Raw genomic sequence first — 11,812 nt, forward strand, 5'->3', positions numbered from 1 at the left:
GATCTCCTCCATCGCTGAAAAATCCAGTCCTCCTCGATCTCCCCCTCCCCCCTCTCCTCTGCGCCCGCCTCCGTCCGGGATCAAACCCCCCTCCCCCCCGAGCTCCTCATCGATGCGCGGCTCTCTCAATCCTGATCCATTCAGAGGGGCTGCCCCTTCTCTCCTTCGATCGCCGCTTGGCCGTAGAAAAGAAGTTAGGGCAGGGGACATGCCGCCGCCGGTGGCATTTTCCCATCGCGCCTCGATTTGGCCGCCTCGGCGGAGGCGCTCGCGGCCTGGAGGGTCGGCGCAGCGCCTCACCTTGGCATGGAGGCTGGCCGCCATGGAGCTCGCCTCGGCCTTGAACTGGGGCTCGACGGGGCCTCCCGGCCCGGTTCATGGCCGCAGCCGTCTCGGCTGTGCACGCCGGCGTTGTGACATGGTGGCCAGGCGCTGGTTACTGCCGCACCCGACCCCAGTGTGCCCGAGGTGCCTGCAGGCCTCTCCACCATCTCTGCTCCTGTTTCGCTCTGTTTCCTCGTGGACGCCAAAGGGGGTCGTGAGCATTAGATTGGTTTTTGAGCACTAGATCCATTAACTGAAAGATATAGACATACTCTGTAATCTGTATGTGCAAAGCTAGCTAGCTTGCATTTTTAGATAAGTGCCGGCTTCCTGAGTTCAATCCCCCAACTAATAATGGTGCCAAATACCAGGTTTTTTTCTACATACATGGATGCTTTCATGATCCACTTTACATTTGTTTCCCCCTGGGTTCAGTCTGAATCTTTACATTACACTTAGAATCCTACCATCACCGTCACTGTCACTCTGCATACAACATTAATTCTTATATCTGAATCAGGTTGATTAGCTTTCGATGTAATATTATCCGGCTTGCCGAAAATAAATCCACATTCTTACACTCTGGTTTCTTCTTATACATCCTACAGTCACTTTCTTATAAATATTTTTTAGCAATTAGCGTAGATCGAGATGAGTTTCTTTCAACACATTTTAAGACATAATGTCATATATTAGATGTTATATGTGCGTCAACAGAGCAGAGCATTCAGGTTTAGTCATCATCTGCATTGCATTTGATTCAGATTACTATAAGCTGATTTTTAATAGATATTTGGTCTTACACGAGTCACATTGCATTTTTTTCCTATAGATTCAGAGTAGTATTTTCATGAACCTATCACTAATACTTTGCCTTTCATGTTCATTCACATATGTCTGGTTTACCCACACAAGGGCACAATGATGAATTTTACGGAGGATGCTCCTGGTACACAACATCCTTACTTCATAATCACCTATCTGAATGATGCAGAACATCAATGCTTTGTTAATGCTAAGTCCCATGATTGTTTTTGTGTGCAGTAAAGAAATGCTCTGTTCTCTTAACAAGGATGGAAAGTATAACGGCATACAAAAACCAACGTGGACAACCCAAATCTGGTAAATTATTTAGCATTTCCTATAATGCATAAAATCTTGGTGTGGGTTAAATAGCTAAACCTTCAAGACTACTAAATCTTTTATAGCAACTCCAGAACAATCTGACATTCCAGTGTCTGCTAATGACATGTGTTCCCTTGCTGAATGGCCATCCCATGCTCGCCGCAACCGTGCGCGACTACAGGATGGTACTTGCTTTCGTTTACATTTGTGTCATCATTTCTTACAATCTAATGCTGAGTAATATAATTTTTCTTGTATGATTTGGGCTGTAGAAGCTGGTGGACAGAAGAAGAAAGGGCGAGGTGTTCTAAAAGGTTTTAAAGCATCTAAGAAGCGTTTTGCCAATGGATCTGCAAAGCTAAATATTACATTCTCTGAAAAATTGGGTGGTACAGTAGGAATGAACTATCGTTCGTTCAAGGATGACGTGGTTGTCATAATGAAAAGAAAGTTACCACTCATTGGAGTGAGGACGTGGTCGGACATTCACCCTACCATTCATCGACTCATTGTTGCAGATATAATAGTGCGTACAATATTTTTCACATGTGTTATCTTATTTTACCATCGATAATGCACTGCTTATGTATATTTATTTGCTGTATGCTTTACAGGACAGATGGGACCTGGAAGATACACCAGAAACAGAAGAAAAAGTTCTCAAAATTGCGAAAGAGAGATATAGAGGCTGGCGATCAACTCTAAGCTCCACTTACAAGGCATACAAAACAGATGCAGCTAGATTGGCTAATCTGCCTGAAGATTTACAACCAGAAGAGTGGGAATGGATGATTGAGTACTTTGGCACTGATTCAAAATTTTAGGTTATTTCTAAGGTCACGGTTAGTCTATTATGTGTTAAGGTGAAATGGCTAGTCTCATTGGTTATATCTGGTTTCAATGAATTGATAGGAACACAGCCAAAAGAACGCTGATAACCGTAAGAAACAGAAGACAAAACATATAATCGGATCAAAATCTTACTTGCAAGTTAGTTTTGAGAAGGTACAAGTCCAATTAAATATGTATGCCTTGCTGCTAAATATGGTGTCATGTTTCAAGCATCATTGTTATATTACTTGCAGAGAAACTTAGAAACTGGAGAAGAGCCAGATTGTATTGCTCTATGGGAACTCACCCACACAAATAATGGAACATGGTCTAACACAGATTCCCAGAAAGTTTACGTGAGTACACTGACTTTTGGTTATTCTATAGTTAGTCAATGATGTGCATTCGGCATGTTTCATCATCAGATGCGATTATTCATGCGTTGGGTCGTGTTATTCTTGATTCATCTTTTATAGTGTCAATATTGATGCTGCATCTATAATTGTTCCTATCATTTTTAGGACCAAGCACTTGAAGAGGTTAAAAACAAAGAAGCTGAAACTAAAGGTCCACTTTCAAGTGAGCAGAAAAACAATGTTTTCCAGACCGCTTACAAAGACACTCTAGAATGCAAGTCATCGCAGCCTCGTGGGTACGGATACATGGACAAAACTTCAACTGGTTCTAAAAAGTTCCGTATCCAGATTGAAGAGCAAGCTCATGCTACAGCAGCCACCCAGGAGCGAAACTCTCAGCTCAGCCAGCAGGTCAATGACTTAGAAGATCAACTACAAGCTGAACGTGCTAACACACAAGAGAGGATTAACTTGGAGCGTGCTGAGAGAGAACAACTTGAGGAGAGGTTAAAAGAAGAGCGTGTTGAAAGGGAAAGATTGTTGCAAGAGGAGCGAACATCAAGACTGGAATTTGAAAAAAACATGATGGCAAAGTTTGTAGAATTGAGCAAACAGATAGAAACCCAACAGGTGATGGTGATTACAGTCATATGCTTCTGACCTTGTAAGATTTATGTTGCTTACTTGCATTGCTAAAAGTGGACTTCTATTTACAGGTTCCTACGAAGAGGGTTGACAAAGAAAATAGTAATCCAAACTTGCAAAATATTCTTTCACAGACATCTAGTCCTAATAAGACTCCAGGTTCAAGGTCGACTGCTATTTCTTCAAATGCGCTCATACAAGCTGCAGCAAGGCAATCTCGAATGTATAAAGCAATGGTAAGTCACAACCTTGCTTTCTCTTCATGTTCACCTGCATTTTATATGTCATTGGTCTTCATAATTAGCTAGCTGCTTCTTCTCTTTTACCATGTGTTGTTGCTGCATCGAGTCACAACTTAAACAAAATACAAATATGTGCTAGCTAGGGACATGAACTTAACTGAAACTATACATCTAGTCATAACTTAAATCAATAGCAGGAGCTTTTAGTAGATGTACGATCGGACGATGGTACCATTCTGTATGCATGAGCAGGATGTCATGATCATGCGCGTGATGCCGTCGCTGATGAGTCCACTGCAATGTCCCATGTAGTATCTCTTCCTGTTGATATAGGGGTCGTGAGGGTCGTTTTTTAAACGGACTCGCAACTCCTGATGGAAGCACTTAATATCAATAAGGCGGACTCGTCGGCCTATGCTGCTGTTATTGAGGATACCAAGTATCCGCTCATATTATGGTTTTCTTATTATGAAATAAATGTATGTCGTCGCTCGGCAAACTTTGTTGCTCATGAGCTTGCTAGTCTTGATAGGATGTTAGAACCTAACTGGAATGGGGGGCCGATGTACTAGCCCTTGTGGCTGCTCTGTGTTTTGGGTGATTCAGTCCAACACCATTAAGTTAAAAGCAATGTTTTTCTCTCAAAAAAATCTTTTAGTAGATGTACTTTAGGTTATGCCTTAGCCATTCACACTTGTATAGTTGTTCTGATGCCTTAGTTACATGCTTGCTGACACAGTATTAGCTAGTTAGTCTGGCAATAGTTTTTAACAATGGAGCTGGCATAATTGTATGGCGTATGTTATGTTTGACTCATTAACTACAACTTTTTTTATTTCTTGATTGCAGGATCCAAAGAACTAGCTGGACTGGACTCTAGATCACAGGCAGTTTAGTCTTCGAAGTTAATTAGGATGGCTAAATTACATTTGAGTTTTATTTGATGGATATTTTCTATCAGAAGTATGAATTGTATGAATCTACATATTATATGTATGGTTTTGAATATTGTAATTAAAACCTTGTAATTTTTTTTACGATTGCAATAGACTATTACCACAACCCATTTTTGGTTGCCACATGCTAGCACCACTAAAAATATAGTGTTGCATCATATCTCAGTTGCTACGCCTATCTGTTTTGTTGCACTAGAATGTTGCAACGGAGCACTTTATATTGTTGTAATAGCTTTGCGCCACAAAAAATTTCATGATGCGATAACAGTTTAGCGCCACCAAAGTAAGTTTGTTGAAATAGAGTATCGCCACGGAAAGTTTAAGTTGTCGCAATAATTTCTCGCTACAAAGATGTTATTTGTTGTGATACCTATTTGTCACCATCAAAAGAAGTACGTTGCAATTTCCTGTTACGACGATTGGAATATTTGTTGCCATAAGTTAATGCCACAAGCGCAGTGGGTCGTGGCAACATGCCTAATGCCATGAAAACAAGAATTGTTGCCATAGTTTATTGCCACAAGTATATTGGATCGTGGCAACATGCCTGATGCCACAAAAATAAGGATTGTTGCCATAGTTTGTTGCCACAATTGATTATTGCCACGAAAGAGTAATGCGCCACGAAATGGCCGTCGTTGGCATAGGTTGTTGCCACAAATGTCTATCGCCACGACATATCAGTATCCACAATTCGGTACATGTTGCATTAAAGCTATCTCCACAAAGCAAATTGTGGCATCAGGTGAGTGTTGCCACGGGGAAACATGTGGCAAGTTCCCACATGGATGTTGCAATAGCACACTTTATTGCCACAATTGCCTTTTCGTGGTAATAACCTATTACCATGTGTCCAGTTGCAACGGCTGCCAACGAATGTCGTTTCGTGGCAATAGGTACTTATCTCCACGAAACAGCATGTATTGCAACAATTTTTTTTGTTGCAATAGACCCGGATCCTTGTAGTGATTCAAGGTTGATCAAGACTAAGTCAAGAGTGAATCAAGTTGATCAACTCACAAAGCGTAGAAGATGTACCGAGAGGGATCAAGTGATCCCATGGTATGGTAAGCATTGTCCATTGCACTTTGTGTACTAACCCATGATCTATGTGAGAGTTCCATGTGGGGTTAGGTACGTGTCCATGGGCTTGCGTCAAGAGAAAGATATCATACAACCCATGGAAAGGATGACATCAAGTGGTGATCGTCATCAAGATTGCCGTGTGCAAGTTCAAGTGGAGAATCACGAAGAGATCAAGTGCTTGAATCTTTCCATCCATTGTGGTGTCAATGGACTTGTGAAGATGTGTCAAAGAGTGGCTCACCCATAGTGGACTATGGGGGAGCAATCATCTAGTCTTCATCGAGCCAACGCAATCAAGAAAGGTGGTCCAACTTGAGGGAGTCAAGATCGTCATCATCTAGCTCAAGTGGACCATGTGCAAGGCAAAGGTTTTGCCCTTGATAGTTTATCTATTTTACCAGTCTCATGGTGGTAGTTGGGAGACCGGGCTATAGGATCGTTTGCCGTACTATCAAGGGGGGCTCTCAAGTTGGTGGCTTGATCGTATCGTTAGTAGAGAGCTCAAACCATTGCATCCTTGCATCATGTTTCTTGGTTCTTGTTTAGTTCTCTTTGTGAGTCTTAGAGCTTATGGTCATCTTGATGACAAGCTTGAGTTCATCGAAAACGGAGTTCGCATGCGTCTTCTATGATGTTTTCGGAGTTGGAGGTTTTACCGGTCTTATCCAAGGAAGGGTTCTCACCTTTTTCTTATGGGCCTTTTCTATTTTGCTTCTTATTGATATTTATTTCAATATTGTGTTAGCCCTTGTATCTAGCTTTCCAACAAATTTGGTTTCATCGAATTCGGAGTCCGTTTGCAAAAGTTGTGGCAGTTTTGGTGTTCTGAAAAGGCTGCAGCGGTACTACCGCGAATTAGAGCGGATGTAATTTTTTACTACCGCTCCAGAGCGGTACTACCGCGGCTCCTACAGCGGTAGTACCGCTCCGGACCAAAAAACTCGTCCCATGTCCTGCGGAGGTAGGTACGGAAGTATTTTTTTTGTATCGCAAGCAGTAGTACCGCGATCCCTAGCGGTAGTACCGTGAGGACGAGCGGTAGTACCGCTGCGTGCGGGTTGTGAGCATAACGGTTGGATTTTCCCCCACCTATAAAAGGGGGTCTTCTTCCCCATTGAATCTTATCCTTTGAGATCGTGTTCTTCCCCCATTGTTGACCTTCTTCGAGCTTGCTAACTCTCAATCCCTCCATGGATTTTTGCTAGTTTTTGAGGGAAAAGAGAGAGGAGATCTAGATCCACATTTCCACCAATCACTTTCTCCTTTTTGTGAGGGGAACCCTTTGGATCTAGATCTTGGAGTTCTTCGTGTTCTTCTTTCGTTCTTCCTCTCATTTTCCTCCCTAGCATTAGTTGCTTTGGTGGGATTTGGGAGAGAAGGACTTGGGTACTCCGTGTGTCCTTGTCATTGCATTTGGTGCATCGGTTTGAGTTCTCTACGGTGATACGTGGAAGTGAAGTTTGAGAAGCTTATTACTCTTGGGTGCTTGGTGCCCTTGAGCTTGTTCCTCTTGGGTGCTTGGGCACCCTAGACGGTTGGTGGTGTTCGGAGCTCAATCAATGTGGTGTAAAGCTTCGGGCAAGCGTCGGGGTCTCCAATTAGGTTGTGGAGATCGCCCCGAGCATTTTGACGGGTTCCGGTGACCGCCCCCAAGGGTTGCCAAAGTGTACGGGTTCGATGACCGCCCCCAAGGGTTGCCATTTGTACGGGTTCGGTGACCGCCCTCAAGGGTCCCTTAGTGGAATCACGGCATCTTGCATTGTGCGAGGGCGTGAGGAGATTACGGTGGCCCTAGTGGCTTCTTGGGGAGCATTGTGCCTCCACACCGCTCCAAACGGAGATTAGCATCCGCAAGGGTGTGAACTTCGGGATACATCGTCATCTCCGCGTGCCTCGGTTATCTCTTACCTGAGCCCTTTACTTATGCACTTTACTTTGTGATAGCAATATTGTTCTTTGTCATATATCTTGCTATCACATAGTTGCTTATCTTGCTTAGCATAAGTTGTTGGTGCACATAGGTGAGCCTAGTTGTTTTAGGTTTTGTGCTTGACAAATTAACCGTTAGGTTTATTCCGCATTTGTTCAAGCCTAAACCGTAATTATTTTAAAGCGCCTATTCACCACCCCTCTAGGCGACATCCTCGATCTTTCACTCGGCCAATCATGTTGTAATTGATTGTCCACCTAGTTCGCTTCAACTTGAACATCGAAATTATTCAGCTGCTTCTATAATCCGATGCCTTTGCACTATTTCTTCTTCTGGTTGAGCATTGTTACTCACAACAGATTCTTTGTGGTCAGCCATATCCTTTGGTGGATTATTATCTGACCGTTCCTGCCTATTCTCAAATCCTTGAGTTCTTCCCCTGATACATAATGTCTTTGATAAATTGTATCATCTGCTTATTGTCAACCATGCTCTGCTATTGAGCTGATGTTATATGCTCTAGAACTTAGTGGTATATGTTCCTAAGATACCCCTACGGGTTGAATCTATGCCTTCCCTAATCCGAGTAAACTCGAAAGAGATGTGAGTCATACTCTTCTGGTGCTTCACCAGATAAATCTTTCGCACTAAAAATTCTTCGAAAACGAGGAGTGAATGAAAGGTTATGCATTGAAGAAGTGGGAGTCGACCTTGAACTTTAGTGTTCATGCCCATGGGCCCGATGTAGAACGTATCATGGAAGCTGCTCGTAAAAACAATTACCCCTTGTTATAAGTTCATCTTGTATCGGTGGTTTGATCATTCATAACCGTGGTTCCGACCATACTTTCTCCTTAATTCCATTTCCCGGACAAGTTAAAATACTTGTCTCCTGCAAGTCATTTCACCTGTCCAACCTCTAATTTGACCTACCTTCAAGTATTGCCTCATGTTATCTCGAGGATATTGTGTCATTGCACTACCTCTTGTAAATTCTTAATTGAAGTGTTACTCCATCACATCATTCCTAGCATGACCGGCTATGTTTTTATCGTGCCAACTTTTAACTGTGCTACCTCGTCCTTATTCCTGGAGCACAACTTTTTGACGATGAGCAAAGCTTACGACGATCTTCCTCATCTTGTCATTCCACCTTGAGCAACAAGCTTGAATCCAAGCTCGTGTCGTATACGTGGTTCCAATAGCCTTTGCTTCATCATTCCTTTTGCTTGAGGTCGTTGCTGCTCAATGGCATCTTCATAGAGCCTATCGACAAAATTTGTCGTGATCACCATCAATATATTGCATTGTTCTAAGATATGAATCGAAATCTTGAGGAGAAATACCATCCTTACCCGTCGATGATTCGTGTTGTCATCGACACCATCCTTGACTTCCTGCCAATACCGACTTGGTCATGTTTTGTTTATATGTTACATTTCTTGACATTCTTGGAATTGTTCCTTTGTACTTCTTGTGACCTTCAGATTCAATCTTGCTTGAAACACCATGTTAATGTTACCTCGAAGCATGACTGTGGTATGCCGAACAACAACAAGAACATTGGAAGTGCATTGCCAAATGTGTCTTGCTCTATTACCCAAACACCGTGGTATGGATAACATCATGAATTCCCTTGCCCTTTTTTCCAAATGGTGATGTACTTGTTGATCTAACATGTATATCATGCTCTACTCTTCCTTGGGAAAAGATACCCTCCTAAATCTTGTGTATAAACACATTTTCCTTTCCATTGGTTTGCTTAACCTTTCTTGTGATATATATATGTTATAAGCAGAAATAATTCCCTGCTTATGGAAACACCTCGGTTTACAACTCTGTCAGTGTGACCCTGTTAATATTGCTGACGACATCCTGGTAACCCCCGATGGACGAGAACTTTGCCTATTGGTCTGCCTCGTTCAACGAGAAGGAAAATGGTTCTCTTCGTCCCTCACCCTTGGTACCAACATTGTTGCCAACATAACTGACATGCTATCCTCTGACATGCCTTGCTATCATGACCGTGCAAGATGTCAGCACCCTTCCTACTTTTAACCCACATGGTGGGTCCATAACCCACAGTTCCACATGATCGAAACCTGACTCTCATGTACATCCCTGTTTTCCAAAATTGTTCCTCGCACTTGGCTTCATATGTAAATCACAAGCCACATTCCTAGCGATCTATTCTGGTATCAGACGCACTACCCATTCCCACTGCTCTGAACCCATTTCACCCTCTATTTCAGGCAACGAACAATTGCCTACCCGGTTGAAGCTTCTTATTGCATGTCCTTACCTTGTTCTTGACGACTTTCTCGAATTTTGACTCGAGAGGTGCCTCCATGCCATGTTCACTGAGATAGCCCCTAGGTACCTATCTTGTGCTGAGCTTCGTCCTTCCCGAGTCTTCCCCCCTTACTCCTCCCCTTAAATCTCGGGACGAGATTTCTTGTAGTGGAGGAGATTTGTAACATCCCCAGCATCACACTACAGTAATCCCTTATGATCAGTGCCAAGTCATCTTGATTTACAAAGCTTAATCATCTTGGGGTAATATCTCAGCTCAAATCCCTTCTCTGAATTCTATTCAAATTCAAAGTGAAATTTGAAGTTGCAAAAACTTGTTGGAAAAATGTTCATTATTTAGAAAATATTCCAAAACAATTGATGTTAAGAAAAAGAACATTACTATGTTGTTAAAATGAGCAGTAGCAATTAATCCAGTGCAATTCTAGCATTTTAAAATGCTACTCCAATTATGAAAATTCCAAATGGATTCAAATAAATCCCAAGCTTATGGTGGCAGTGCACCACTACCCCTAGTATTTGTTTTCACGAGTGGCACATTTTTGCAAAAGATAATTACTGCAAAAGAAAATGCAAAAGGCTACTGTTAAATGAAAACAGAAAAGTTTTAAAAGAAAAAGAAAAGAGGAAAGGAAGCCCCTGCCTCCCTGGGCCTTGGCCCATCCGGACCAGCCGGCCCAACCTAGACGGCCCACCTCCCTGGTCGCTCTCCCCTCCCCCTGTTCAACCGACCGAGGGCGCGCGCCCGCGCGTCGCCACCAGACCACCTCGCTGTCGATGAGGATAAGGCCGCCAGCGCCCCGATGCCTCGGGCCTCCTCCCCCACCTACCTCCATCCACTTGCCTGCTCCCTGCCTCACTCGCTCGCCTCTCCCTCTCCTCTCGTCCCGATCTGGACCTCCCGCGCGCCGTCGTCGCCGCTGTCTACCACCACCGCGGCCACCGCCCATCCCGCGCCTCGCCAGCACATCCACGAGACGCGCCGTCGACCTCTACCTCGACTACGCCTCGCCATCGAGCTTGGGAACGACCGCATGGTCGGGATCGAGCTCGTCCCCATCTTCTCTGTCGCCGGTGACCGCCGTCGTCTCCGGCCACCTCTGCGCTCCTAAGCTGTCACAGACTTTTCGGAGCCGCACGATGAGATCCTCCCTCCCTCTATTCTTCTCCTCGCACCACGTGGTTCACCCTAGCTAGCTCGTCACCGTTGCTGTGAGCTCGTCGCCGCAGATCACCTCACCGTCGTGGCCATTGTGGCCCGAGCTCGCGTCCGAGTTCGTAGCCAAGCTCCCGGGGCTCGTAGGAGCCCAAATATGCTCTCCGCATCGCTTGTCGCGCCCCACATCGCTGTAGCCACCAACGCTCGATTCCGGCGTCCGCCGCCGACGACCTAGCGCTCGACTCCATCTGTTTTAGCTCGCACTAAGCCCACATATCGACGCGGGACGTTGTTCCTGTTCGAACGCGACCAACCGCCGTCGATTTGGTCGCCGGAAGACGAAACCCGAGCCCCTCCCGCACGCGCCGCCGCGTTTTGGGTCGCCGGAGCTGTCTCCGGCGCCGTCGCCGACGTGGCCTGGCAGGTGGGCCATCTGTGCCACTGACGCTGGGCCCCACGGGTCCCCTTTGACTGGTTTGACCAGTTAACATGCTGACTGGGCACTCTGACCCACTAACACGCGGGCCCCGCTAGCTTAAACGTTTTAAAAATAAATAAATCTGCTAATTAAAATATGTGAATTAATTAGCAATTAGTTAGTCACTAACACCAGGGGCCCACCCCTCTAATTAGCCTGTTAGATTAGTTTAATCCACTGTTAAGCTTACAGTGGCTGACATGTGGGCACCACCTGTCTGGTTTGACTGGTCAGCCGACCTGTTGACCTGCTGGCGTCAGCATTGCATCATGCTGACGTCATATTCCTTTTCTGTTAATATTAATAATTCCAGAATATGGTTTAATCTTTGAAAAATCATAGAGTTTAAACCGTAACTCCGATGAAA

General features: G+C 44.4%; 1 protein-coding gene across 13 annotated transcripts in view; it reads left to right on the top strand.

The window, feature by feature from the left end:
* Nucleotides 1-4,589, top strand: part of LOC119323892 (myosin heavy chain, cardiac muscle isoform-like) — a 7,801-nt gene extending 3,212 nt beyond the window's left edge. For 4 of the 13 annotated variants that reach the window (XR_005156607.1, XR_005156604.1, XR_005156605.1 and 1 more), the window contains 10 exons: nt 1,240-1,273; nt 1,369-1,446; nt 1,533-1,634; nt 1,722-1,975; nt 2,064-2,273; nt 2,362-2,454; nt 2,535-2,636; nt 2,802-3,266; nt 3,353-3,517; nt 4,373-4,589. Coding sequence is in view for 1 of the 13 variants with exons in the window: in XM_037597611.1 (XP_037453508.1) it covers nt 2,943-3,266; nt 3,353-3,517; nt 4,373-4,387 (504 nt within the window). In the remaining 12 variants the exon portion in view is untranslated. Of the gene's footprint in view, nt 1-1,239; nt 1,274-1,368; nt 1,447-1,532; nt 1,635-1,721; nt 1,976-2,063; nt 2,274-2,361; nt 2,455-2,534; nt 2,637-2,801; nt 3,301-3,352; nt 3,518-4,372 lie in introns of those variants that run through there. The other 9 variants (XR_005156612.1, XR_005156616.1, XR_005156611.1 and 6 more) reach the window with 8 other exon arrangements.
* Nucleotides 4,590-11,812: the final 7,223 nt, after the last annotated feature.

This window comes from Triticum dicoccoides, chromosome 6B (assembly GCF_002162155.2).
Source record: "Triticum dicoccoides isolate Atlit2015 ecotype Zavitan chromosome 6B, WEW_v2.0, whole genome shotgun sequence".
NCBI classification, from domain to species: Eukaryota; Viridiplantae; Streptophyta; class Magnoliopsida; order Poales; family Poaceae; genus Triticum; species Triticum dicoccoides.